Source organism: Tinamus guttatus, unplaced genomic scaffold (genome assembly GCF_059628265.1).
Source record: "Tinamus guttatus ecotype Peru unplaced genomic scaffold, ASM5962826v1 Tinamus_guttatus_pri_ptg000526l, whole genome shotgun sequence".
In the NCBI taxonomy this organism is placed as follows: Eukaryota; Metazoa; Chordata; class Aves; order Tinamiformes; family Tinamidae; genus Tinamus; species Tinamus guttatus.
In genome coordinates, this window is record NW_028289060.1 from 408,187 (window position 1) to 421,243 (window position 13,057).

The following is a 13,057-nucleotide window of genomic DNA, read 5'->3' on the forward strand; positions in this document are numbered from 1 at the left end:
GGAGAACAGGGGTCAATGCAATGGTGAGAGGAGGTTCCCACTAAGAGAGCCAAGGCTGCAGTGCCCAAGACCAGGGAGAAACAGAGCTGGGCTGTGAGGGAACGACAGGAGAGGGTTTTGTTGCCGGAGCTGATTTGTAGCACCTTGGGGCCTGGGACAGAGGTGAGCCCATGTCCAGGCAGGAGAAGGTGCCCCTGAAGATGTCCTTGGGCTTGAGCCAACTGTGATCCACCAATCCTGGGGTCAGCATTAGCCCCATCATGTTTTCCAGGGTGCAAAGAGGTTGTGTGGGAACAAAGCGAGAAGCTTTTAGGAGAGCAGAGACCAGTGCAGACCCCTTGCTGTGAGGTGCCTCTCCCACTTATGAAGCACGCTCAGCCGTAGGAGGGATTGGACATAGTTTGCCATAGATCCCAGGCTGTGCCTCCTAGAGGAGACATCTGGTTATGCTGGACAAGCCAGACATCTATCTTGGCCCTGCAGCCTATTTCTATGTCACTGAATTAAATGTCTGCACTGAATTATATGAACTTTTTGCACTGTAATGATCCGCCAGGGTCTCTACATTATACTACATGGTGCTCGCGTAGTGCCCCCCTCTTGCCTCTTTCTGGGTGTCCTGCCTATTAGGGGCTTCCTAACTAGAGCCTTCCAGAGTGGGACACTTCCAACTTTCATAGTCATCCTCTGATGAAACAGACGGCAATTTTGGAATCCTTTTTTCCCCCATTAATTAGGAAAGGACAACAAGTGTGATTCTTTTAGCTTACTTCATGCACATTTCCCAGGAGGAGGGAGCACAAGGGACAGAGAAATTGGTGAGTTCAGCTGTTCCTCTGCTCCGGAGCGGGGCCAGGCTCCTGGGACAGAGGCAGCTCGTGGCAGCCTGGCAGCACTGCCCAGAGACAGCCGAGTGCAGGAGCAGCTCCTGTGCCAAGAGCAGCAGGGCTGCGGGCACTGCCTGCTGCTGCGGACAGCAGAGGAGAGAAGGCAGCGAGAGGGGAACAGCAGTGTGAAGCAGAGAGGAGAACTTGTTGTGGGAGAAACCTTTCCAGCCCTTGACACGGTGAGCAGGGCAAATCTGCTGAGGTTCCTGGAGGGCTCTTCTGAACTCAGTGCATATAATTAAGGATTGGGATTTTAAAAGGTCTCTCTCCTGGAGTATGCAGGGTTTAGCAGGAGGAGGAGATTCCCTGTCACATGCACGAGGCGTCCTTTCCTGGAGAAGAGCAAGAGAAGGGCTACTTGAAAGGGAAGGAGCTTTCCTTCAGGTCTCTGCTCTTTCAGCCTCCTTATTATGGCTGGGAGAAGGAAGGAACAAGTTTTCTACTTTGGTAAGGATCTGAGAGTCCTAAACCTTCTCTCTGAAAGATTAAGAGAGAATGAATAGAGAGGTGAGAAACCTCAGCAATCTGCTTCATCCCCCCCTTAGCCTAGAGGCAGCATCAATATCATCTTTGTGGCCTCCTAGGACTTTATGTGACGTATTTCTTAGGACCTGCAACTGCACAGCTGTCTTTGGACATTGCCCAGAGGTTTGTGCAGGGCAGAGCTGAGCACAGATAGGGTCGTATGGGATCTGTGAGCAGGGACAAGAGCCAGGGACAGAGGAAGGGCTGCCAGCAGGGACAGCTGCAGGCAGCAGAGATGGGCAGGGAAGGGGCAGGAAGTGCAGGGCAGGAGCCGCCTCCTCTGCAGGCAGACCTGGGAAACTTCTCCTGCCATGGGACCGTCTCCAGCCTCCCCACCAAGGGACTAAGGTGTCCCCTCTGTGAGGTGACGTACCCATCTGGTAAGGTGAAGGTTTTCCACAATGCCTCTCTGTCCCTCTCCCTTCCTCCATCCAGCACATCGAAGGTGTTGCTCCTTAATTCTTCTCCTGTCCATGCTGCTCCTGTTCTTGCTCTCAGCTTCCCATGGTTGAGTGTTTTCAGCTGCACTTCAGACATGGATGCTGCAAGGTGTGGAACAGAGGGATCTGAATGGGAATGAGGTTCTTCCCAAGCCTACCCTGTAGAGCTCCAGGAAAAGCAGTCACTGGGTCTGGGAATTGAGCTGACTCTCCCTTAAGGAGAGCCCATCTTCAGTGTTGCCAGTCCTTTGGCTCTTGCCCTGTGGTGTCCTGCCAGGCTGCCCCCTTCCCTCCAGAAAGGCTCTGCTGTCTCATGGACATTCTGTGATACCTGGGTGGCCCGTGAGGAAGCTGTAGAGATGCTGAGGGTATGGAGGTGGTGGTGGGAGGCTGTTCAGGGGCAGCTCAAATGAGCCCTGTGTGTCTTTGGCCAGGGGTGTGGAGCCCTCCCTTAGGTGTATGGAGACAGGGTGAGAAAGGCAGAGATGGGCACTTGGAAACTGCACTGCTCTGCTCTCAGCAGGGCCTGTCTCCTTTTAGGGCACCATATGAGCACGATGACACTCTAGCTCAAGGAGACAGGTGCACAGGACATCTGGGAACGAAACTTAACAGACAAACGAGATGTCCCAACTCTGCACATAAGTGACTGTGGATGCACTCCTCTAAGGACTCAGAGTTGAAACGTGAAGGATTTGTCCTTTGGGGAACACTCCTGAGGAGTGACAAGGACATCTCAAAGAAACTAAAAATTACTGTTCCTCAAACCTCTTTGCTTACCCTTGGGAGTAAAGATGCTGAAAAGCTCATCTACATCTTGAATGGATCTCACCTGCCAGAAAAGGTAAAACACGCAAAAGTGTGGCCTCCGTTCCCCACTTCTCACTACTGTCCAGCACAGATGGTTCACGAGTTGAGGTCTCTGCTCCTTACGGCACACTCAACCAGTGCAAAATGGAGCTCAAGCAAAGGAACTGCACTAACACACTCTTACTAGAGAGAGGCAGTGGTGGGCAGTGTCATAAAAGAAATGACACTGCAATTTTATTTCTTGTAAAGTCCCTCCTAACTTTTCATTGTTTTCTGTTCCTTAGACAGGTCCACATAACTGCAGGGAGCTAATGTCCAACAGCAGCTCCTTCAACGAGTTCCTCCTCCGGTCATTTGCAGACACGCGGGAGCTGCAGCTCTTGCACTTCTTGCTCTTCCTGGGCATCTACCTGGCTGCCCTCCTGGCCAATGGCCTCATCATCACAGCCGTAGCCTGCGACCACCGCCTCCACACCCCCATGTACTTCTTCCTCCTCAACCTCTCTCTCCTCGACCTGGGCTCCATCTCCACAACTGTTCCTAAATCCATGGCCAATTCTCTTTGGTCCAGAAGGGCCATTTCCTACTTGGGATGTGCTGCACAGGTCTTAACTTTTACCTTTTTCATTTCAGCAGAGTATTCTCTCCTCATTGTCATGGCCTATGACCGCTACGTTGCCATCTGCAGACCCCTGCACTATGGGATCCTCATGGACAGCAGAGCTTGTGTCAGAATGGCGGCAGCTGCCTGGGCCAGTGGCTTTCTCTATGCTCTCCTGCACACTGGGAACACATTTTCCCTTCCACTCTGCCAAGGCAATGTGGTGGAGCAGTTCTTCTGTGAGATCCCCCAGATCCTCAAGCTCTCCTGCTCAGACTCCTATCTCAGAGAAGTTGGAGTTATTGTGGTTAGTTTTTGTTTAGCTTTTGGGTGTTTCACTTTCATTGTGGTGTCCTACGTGCAGATCTTCAGAGCTGTGCTGAGGATCCCTTCTGAGCAGGGCCAGAACAAAGCCTTTTCCATGTGCCTCCCACACCTGGCTGTGGTCTCCTTGTTAACTGGTACAGCAGCATTTGCCTACCTGAAGCCGCCCTCTATCTCCTCCCCAGTTGTGGATCTGGTCATGTCTGTTCTGTATTCTGTGGTGCCTCCAGCCCTGAATCCCCTCATCTACAGCATGAGGAACAAGGACCTCAAGGAGGCACTGAAGAAACTCATCCAGTGGGTACAAGGTCAGTGATAACAACTGTTTAATTCACTCACCAGGATATCTGGCATCAAGGCTGTATTTTATCCATTTCCTTTTTAAATTCTGTCTTTTACATCCATCCTAAACTAATAAATACTAAAATAAAGATACCTAATTTTTGTCACGTCTGCACAGGAATCTCTGCTTTAGCACTTAAACACAGACCATGATAAAGCAGGAAGCCAGGCTGCCCCCTTCACTAGCAGAGAGGGGGGATTCTCTGAGCCGCTTCTTTGAGCTCCCTTGGATGTGCCCAGTGCAGGGAGGAGAGTTTCCCTCTGCAGCGTCTTTTCCAGCACTGACACCAAGGGACCTCTGGGGTACAGAGTCACGGCGGGACAAGGGCAGGTGGGCTGAGACCAGGGGTCCAGTGTTGTTTAGGAGATATCAGCTCTCATGCCTATGGTTAGAGTGTGATATGAAATCTCTCTAATATGAGAGAAATGGCAACCAAGGGTCACCACAGGTTTCCATGGCTCCATTCAAAGCTCCAACACACAAAACTGAACATGAGTGCATTGAAGGGAAGTCTAGAGGCCACCTCCCCATGGCAGTTCGGGTGGGATTCAGTTGCCTGGTGACACCAGGTGTCATCTGAAGAGACAGGGTTGTCCCAGGCACGGGCTAGTGTCTATTGCTCTGATAGAGCAAATGTGATACTCACATCTTTCCAGAATGCCTGGTCAGGGCCCGGTGGGCATATTCCTTGGCCATCTGAAATAGCACTAGATGCTCACTAGTGTTACAGCCACACTCACTAGGAAGCTGAGACACATGGAGATGTTGACAATGTAAACTGTGACCGTAATTCATTTCGGACACTAGATTCAGTGACACTGAAGTAGGCCTGCAAGGCCATGATACATGCCTGGGATTTCTAGCACCTCTGCATGGGCAGGAGCTATGAGGAAACTCTGCCTTTCTTTAGTAGTTGCTAGGAAAAGACCCCAAGTTCTCTCAGGTTTTCCTACTTGTGCCCAGACATTTGAAGAGTCTATTGGGGCCTGGAGCCAGCTGTGTCCCCCAGGGAGTAGTATTGGGTCCAATCCTATTCAACTTCTCCATCAGTAACCTGGAAGAAGGAACAGAGTGCACTCCCAGCAAATTTTGTGATGATGCAAATGCGGGAGGCTTGGCTGATACACCAGAGGGCTGTGCAGCCATGTTCCTGAGTTAGGGAAAGAGGACTGGATTCAGCTGCCACTTGTGGGTGCCCAGGTCCCTGGAGAGGGTGAGTGCTCAGGAGGGATCTGCTGAGGACAGTCCCACTCATTACAGAGTTGGGACAGATGCCCATCCTCCTGGAAGGGGCTATGGAGCCACCATGGAGCACAGGAGACCTCCAGGGGCAGAACATGCCTGGAGTGGGGGTGAGTGCTGTGCTGGGAGAGGGGCTGCCCAGAGGGGCTGCGCAAATGATTAATGTATTCAAGACATAGAAAATATGGGGGCGATCACAGAGATTTCCTCTACAGCCCTATGGAGAGAGCAGGGGACACTAAAAGGCAAGGGCAGATAAATAGTTCTCCACGGCAGATTCAGCAAGTTCCGGAAGATTTCCACTCTTTCATCACTGGAAGACATTGAAAACAGTCCTTCATCTCTGCAGGTAGAGCTCAAGTGTCCAAGCACCAGCACCCAGCGGGACTTGGAGATGTCCCAGTGTCTCTGAGTGACCTGCGTGGGCCTGAGAGCTCTCGCAGGGACCTGCGGGAGAGCAGAGCCCCTCAGAGCTGCAGAGGGAGGCTGGGGACAGGGGACCATGGCACCTGGAATGGCACCAGCTGTGCAGGACTCTGGGACTGCAGCCCACCCACTTCTGAAAATCACTTCCCTTTTCAGGAACAAATGATCATGCCCAAGTCTAGTGTGCAAAAACACAACGAATAAAGGTGGAAAGTATAACAAATGATTTTTTGCTTTAATTCTTTCTCTTAATTTCTTTCTAGATTTGTTTTTAAACAAGTTTTCTAAACCTTTCTGTTACCATCAGGCCTATACCTGTAAGGTTTCCTTGTCCCACTCAGAGCCCAGCGCTCAGAAAAGCCCCCTGCCCACAGCTGTCCCTGCCACCCCTCACTCTCTGCACAGAGCACGTCGCACTCAGAGGTGTCGTCCTCTCTCGACTGGTGCAGGAAGTTGGGGACCAGCTTCAAGTGAATGCTCTGTTTTGGCAGGGCCAACTTTGCACAAATAAAATCTACCCAGTTACACCAATGCTCAGGGCCAGGAATAAATGAACCTTCCCCAGAAGAGCTCTCAACTCTTCCCTCATCCCAGTTCCCCTTCAGCACCATCCTTGTGCTCGCCATGCTGGTGCCATCCCTGCTGCCTGCCTCTCCCTTCAGCCCCACTGCTCACCTCGCTCCCACTCTCCTGCAAGCCTGAGAGCCCGTCTGTGGGCTGGGAGCAGGCGTTCGCCTGCTGCTCCTTGTCCATGTTCAGGATCCTCTCATGGGGAACGGACAGTGACACCAAGGGGAGCTGCTCCCTCCTGATGGAGCTGCTGTCCCCAGAGTGGGGAGCCTGCGGTCTTTGTCCCCAGCAAGGGCATGGTCACCATGGGGCCCGTGCCCCCACAGCGGCCTTATGGACATGATGCCACTGCCATCACAAAGCCCTGGTGGTTTCCATGGGGATGTTATTCCTATGCCCTGGTGGAGACCACCGAGACCCTATCACGATGCCTTAGTGGGGACTATGGAGATCTCATCATGATGCCTTGATGGAGACCATGGAGAAAGACACCATCACAATATCTTGGTGAAGACCATGGGGACCTCATCATTATTGCTTTTTTTTGAGATCTATAGCAGAGATCTTCACAAGGCCATAGCTGTTGCTCTGCCCACTAATCCTCATACCAACAATCCTGACTGGCTCTCTTTCCATCGCTAAGCCTCGCTCCCTGCATCCCACTGCTCTCTCACCTGCACCTTTCCCCATCATTTCAGGCCATCACCTTCTCTCTCTTGCTGGAGTCTTCTTCTCCCCTGACTCACTCCAAATTTAAGACTCTCCTCACCAGCTTGGCCAGCTGGTTAATGACCTTCATGCTGGCAGATGAGAAGAGTCTCCTTCCAAATGAAATGTGACATCCGGTAGCTTTGCTGCCTTGCTGTGGGCTCAGCTCCAGGTCCTCCTCCAAATCCTGCTAAAAAAGAAAAAGTAAAGTAAAAAAAAAATCTTTGCTCATTGTCCTCTCCATTTTCAGCTTGTAAAAAGCTGGTGTGAGTTTACAATAAAGCGATATGAATTATGATATCTGAAATGCAGAATTAAACCATGAATCCTTAGGACATGTTTCTCCTTCTTGCATCAGTGCATGCCCAGATGTGCAGGGATGCTGCTGCTGGAGGCAGGTTCTGTGCATCACTGTGCCCGAGCAAAGGCCGCCCCAAGGACACCGGCTGAAGACTCCAAAGCCCATGGAGAGATCAGCAGGTTATGAGGAAGCTCCAGAAGTGCCTTTGCCCACTCTGCCTGTTGACAGCACCAGTAGCACCTTTGCTGGGTCTGTCTGGCCAATAAGCACAAGAAGGGAGATACTCAAGGGGAGCCAGGCACCCAAAGACCATGCGAGCGCCGTAGGGACCATGGGTGTATGTGTGCAGGTGCTGCAGGTGGGCACATGGAGCACATGTGACTGTCACACCTGCCTAGCCTGAGGGACAGGGCAGGATGGCAGATTTCTTGAAGCAATCTCTAGAAAAGTGAAGGTGCCACTGAAGAAGTCCCTGTTCGTATAATCTAGCGGGGTGAACAGGCATTAAGGGGAGGGGAGCTAGAAGGGTTTCAGAGTTCAGAGACCAGACCACAGAGCTTGGAGTGATGTGCCTCTTCTTCTTGCAGGATTTTGTACGTGGGACAGTTCTGCACATAGGTGGGACAATTTTCCCTGCAGTCAGTGCTGGAATTCATTGATTAGGGTAGAGGTAGGAAACTCAGCATAGCCTGGGGCACTTGCCCGGCAAGCACTGCAGTGGGGCATGGTTTTCCTGCAGGTGCCCTACTGCATCTGCTAGAGACACATGGTTGTGCTGGCCACCCCAGGCATCTGACAAGGCCCTGCTAGATTTTTCTATGCCATCAAATCAAGGATCTGCATTGAAATACCAGAGACATTGTTTAATACAAGCATCTTTCTATGCCTCGTCTTCATAGTGAATGGGGCTCCTGTTGTATTTAGCATCTGGGTCATTTCAGCTGGGCAATGCAATTCTCCTGAGGCCCCCACCGTGATGCTCTGGGATGATGCAGGTCTCCGAGGAGCTGCATCAGAGCAAGTGGCCACTGGCACATGCCTTGGACCTCCTCAGTCTTTTCAACTGTCCCCAGGTGTTTGTGCAGTAACCACTGACTCCCATCCTCCATCTCCAGTGATTGCAATTGCAGCTTAGACAAGGAGCTCTCTTGCAGACCTCTATGTTGTGCTCACTTCAGTTTTGAAAGGGGAATCACTTGACCTGCCTGTGGAGTTTGCAGGATTTTTCTGAATCCCACTTCATGTCAGGGTCTTCTAGACCAGCATGAGATGCCCAGACTGACACATTTGAGTCAATCCCTGAACCATGTGTCAAGGAGCTCCCTTCATGTCCTAACTAGGTGTCCTGCCTAGATCAGAGATGAGAATTGGGTGTTCCACAGGAGCACATTTCCATCTCTCATAGATAGTGATCCTCTGATGAAGGAATTTGCAAGGTTGGAAATAGTCGCTCTCCACTCAATGGGAAAAGACAAGGGAAGGTGATCACTTCAGTCTATTCCAGTGAACATTTCCCAGGAGGAGGGAGCACAAGGGACAGAGAAATTGGTGAGTTCAGCTGCTCCTCTGCTCCTGAGCGGGGCCAGGCTCCTGGGACGGAGGCAGCTCGTGGCAGCCTGGCAGCACTGCCCAGAGACAGCCGAGTGCAGGAGCAGCTCCTGTGCCAAGAGCAGCAGGGCTGCGGGCACTGCCTGCTGCTGCGGACAGGGGAGGAGAGAAGGCAGCGAGAGGGGAACGGCAGTGTGGAGCGGGAGGACAGAGGAGACCTTCACAGCTCTTGACATGGTGAGTTTGTGCTTACAGCACAATGCTATGGAGCTTCTTGAAGGGGACATAAGAACCCATCACACCCCATGGCTGGCAGCATTTTTCTCTTCTTTCTCCTGGCTTTTCCAGTGCAGAGAAAGAGGAGCTGCTTGAGAGCAGGGATTCTCTAACATACCACCTATGAGCAGGGCATCCTGCTGCCTTCCCCAACAGAAACAGCAGTGATGTGAAGCCGGGTTGTGCAGACAGGGTGAGAGGTCTGCACTTCAGAGCAGGGTCCCTGCACCCAAAGCTGCTGTGTGCTCGCAGCAGTGACTGTGTCGCCTGTGAAGGTCAGCGCTCAGCCTGCCCAGGGAGCTCCCCACAGCACTGAGGGGAGAAGTTCTGGGTGGGAGGATTATCCTCTACCAGGACAGGCTCCTTCTCCTGCTGGGAGGTGCTGTGGGGGTCAGCTCTGCTCACAGGTCTAGCTGTGAGCACATTTCAGGGAACACTTTGCAAAAGGAAAGGCAAGGCAGGTATTTCCTGAAAGAGAAGCCAATGAGATGGTGCTTAGATGGTCCTTCCACTTGGTAATAGGAAAATGGAAATGGTCAGATTTGGACAAGAGACTGAGACTCATTAAGAGATTCAAGGAGCAGCCAAAGAGTCTGCCAGGGACGTCTGAATGTCCCCTCACTCATCCCTTAGTGCATAGACAGCACCACCTTCTCCTGGGCTGCTGCATCAGGGTCTATCTGAGCTGCTCCTTAGCACCTGCAAACATGGGGGTGCCCCTGAACAATCCCCTGCTCCTGGGAGGTTTCTGCAGGAAGAACTGGGCTCACTTGTGAGTGTCGTTGTCCTTCATGTGAGTGAGGTGCAAGAACACGACAGTGAGGGGCAAGGCTCAGTGATGAAGCAGGTCCCACGACAAAGTCCTTTTTCTCCTGAGAGTGATTGAAATGCCAAAGATTTCTGTTCTATCTAAGAATGCTCCTACATTGAGGAAGCACCTTTGTGTGTTTGTGTGTGCACCATCATATATATTATATATACGCACATTTCTATATCAACAGACTCCTGCAGTGACCCTTTTGCAGAGAACACTTGATTTCCGCATATTGAAGAGCCCTGCCATGGAAGGGGAGGCCATCGACTCCTGCAGATTTTGTGCAGCAAAGCTACTCCTTCTCTCTGAAGTTTCTGGAATACAGGTGCAGATGGTGCAGTGGCATGAGGACAAGGTCTGTCTCTAGACACCTCGATATCTAAGAAGAGGTAAGGTCTTTCCTTCCTTCCAATTGATTGTTCTCCTCCCTGACTGGAGTCAGATCTGGTGTGACAGATTCAGACAAAAATATCTCTGTTGAGGAGGGCAAGGTTGATGGGGACAAATCCTTCACAAAGCTCTTCTCCTTCACACACAACTGGTGTGAGCGCTGTATTCAGCTCTGATGCTGGTGAATGGACAATATTCCCAGCGGGGTTTCAGGGCCAAGTCCCTTCCAAGCAATGCAAGACGCCATTCCCAGGCATCTCCAGAAATACTAATCAAAGAGTAGTTTGACACATCCAATTACACCTGCAGCAGAGCAGAAACAACTCTTTGGAGCCATGGGAAGGGGGTCCCTGCTGCAGGAATACAGCCATTTCACTGTGGATCACCTGAAATGGGGCTGAATTAAGGGAGAGAGGAAATATGGGGGATTTTTGAGAAACTGAAATGGTTTAGCTCAGACAAATCTGCTCTAAATTTTTGCTTTCTTTCCTTCCTTGAACAGGATTCCCAAAGGAGCTAATGTCCAACAGCAGCTCATTCAATGAGTTCCTCCTCCTGCCATTCGCAGACACACGGGAGCTGCAGCTCTTGCACTTCTCGCTCTTCCTGGTCATCTACCTGGCTGCCCTCCTGGCCAACGGCCTCATCATCACAGCCGTAGCCTGCGACCACCGACTCCACACCCCCATGTACTTCTTCCTCCTCAACCTCTCCCTCCTTGACGTTGGCTGCATCTCCACCACTGTCCCCAAATCAATGGCCAATTCCTTGAGGAACAACAGGATCATTTCCTACTCAGGATGTGCTACCCAGGTCTTTCTGGTAGCATTTTTGTTTTCAGCTGAATTTTCTGTCCTCACAATTATGGCCTATGACCGCTACGTGGCCATCTGCAGACCCCTGCACTATGGGACCCTCCTGGACACCAGAGCTTGTGTCAAAATGGCCGCAGCTGCCTGGGCCAGTGGTTTCCTCAATGCTCTCCTGCACACTGGGAACACATTTTCCCTACCCCTCTGCCAAGGCAATGTGGTGGAGCAGTTCTTCTGTGAGATCCCCCAGATCCTCAAGCTCTCCTGCTCACACTCCTACCTCAGGGAAGCTGGGATTATTGTGATTAGTGTCTGTTTATTCTTTGGTTGTTTCGTATTCATTGTGGTGTCCTACATGCAGATTTTCACAGCTGTGCTGAGGATCCCGTCAGAGCAGGGCCAGCACAAAGCCTTTTCCATGTGCCTCCCGCACATGGTCGTGGTCTCCCTGTTTCTCAGCGGTGGCACGTTTGCCTATCTGAAGCCCCCCTCCATCTCCTCGCCAGCTCTGGGTCTGGTGGTGGCTGTTCTGTATGTAGTGGTGCCTCCAACGGTCAACCCGCTCATCTACAGCATGAGGAACAAGGATCTGAAGAACGCCCTAATGAAACTGGCTCAGTCGGTCCTAGAAATAAGCTCCCTGTCGTTTCTAACAAGTGGTTCCTAATGCATCTCAGATAGTTCTGTGCTTTGAGCATTCTCTCTGTGTTTATAATGATTTTTTTACATAAGTTTTTGAATGTATCCTACTTTGCCAGAAGCATGAACCCGCTCTTTGTAATTGCCATAGCTGCTGTAAATATGTCTGTCTTTGTGTCTCTGTGTCAGTCCTGGCTTCGTTCAAATAAAAGTCGATTTCCTCACTACAGTACTTGAAGGTTTGCCTCTCCTTCCAAAGTCAGATTCTAAAATGTGCTCATGGACTTTCACCATCAAAATATCTGTTTCTTTCTCAGGGCTCTCCAGGACCTCCAGCAATGGTCTCATGGATGATGAGTTAGGGAAGGAGGGTTGGATTCAGTTCTCACTGTGGGTGCTCAGAGCTCCTCCAGATGGTGAATAGCCAAGCACTATCTTCCATGTGACAGGGCTGAAGATGGATATGGAGCCTCCAGGAGAGCACAGGGCATCTCCAAGGGCACCATGTTCCTAGCAGTGAATGGAGCGTCAGAAACTCAAGGGGAGCCACCCAAATGGAAAGGGCAAAAACAATGAATGTCTACGCTAGGGAGAGCTCTGCAGTGCTGCAAGAGGCAGTGGGGACCCAGGAGGCCCAGGGAAGGGTTCCTGCAGAGTCACTGAGGTCACCTTCAGTGTCAGTGTTTGGCTGCCTGGGCAGCTCCTTCCTGCCGGCCTCGGTGCCTGTAGCCAGAGGAGCAGCCGGCCCTGCCCAGCCTCCCTCCCAGCTCAGAGGCCAAGGACGGCTCTGCACCAACCCCAACGTGGTACAAGGCTGGGGCCCAGCAGGGTTTGTGGGGGGACAGGGCAGTGCAGGCTGTCATGGGGACCATGTCAGAGGGACATTTCCCCAGGGCTGAGCACCCTGTCCTGGGTGCTGTCTGCACAGTGGAGCCAGGGAGCCGTGTGCGGGTGCGGGGATGGGCACACATGGAAGCCCCCGTGTTCCGCTTGGGAGAAGGGAACCTGCCAGGAGCTCTCCCAGCCCTGCCCCATCAGTACCAGTGATGACCAGCCCTGCTGCTGCACCCACAGTTTCTCGGTGCTGAACTCAACCACGTCCCCAAGCTGCTCCCTACAGCTGGCTGCAGGGACACCCATGGGGCCTGAGAAATTCCTGCTCCTCACAAGCTGCTTGTCCAAGGTAATGCTGGAAGAAAAGGCCTGGCCCAATCCTGGCATGTCCCTTTGGAGTGGTGGCTGGCAAGAGACCTACAGTGACTCATGTTTCTTACCAGTATCCAATCAACAGGATTCCAACATTGCCTAAGGCCAAGTCCTCCTTATCTCCAGCCAAGCATGCTTCATAAACGGGAGAGCCACATCACATCAAGGTCTCTACTCTAGTTGCTGCACCCTTAG

The 13,057-nt window shown here is 51.8% G+C and overlaps 2 protein-coding genes across 2 annotated transcripts; both read left to right on the forward strand.

The window, feature by feature from the left end:
* Positions 1–2,973: 2,973 nt before the first annotated feature.
* LOC148592763 (olfactory receptor 14C36-like) lies at positions 2,974–3,903 on the forward strand. Its single transcript, XM_088533907.1, has one exon. It carries the CDS (start codon positions 2,974–2,976, stop codon positions 3,901–3,903), a length of 930 nt encoding a protein of 309 aa, XP_088390033.1.
* Positions 3,904–10,724: 6,821 nt separating this feature from the next.
* LOC148592764 (olfactory receptor 14A16-like) lies at positions 10,725–11,684 on the forward strand. Its single transcript, XM_088533908.1, has one exon. It carries the CDS (start codon positions 10,725–10,727, stop codon positions 11,682–11,684), a length of 960 nt encoding a protein of 319 aa, XP_088390034.1.
* Positions 11,685–13,057: the final 1,373 nt, after the last annotated feature.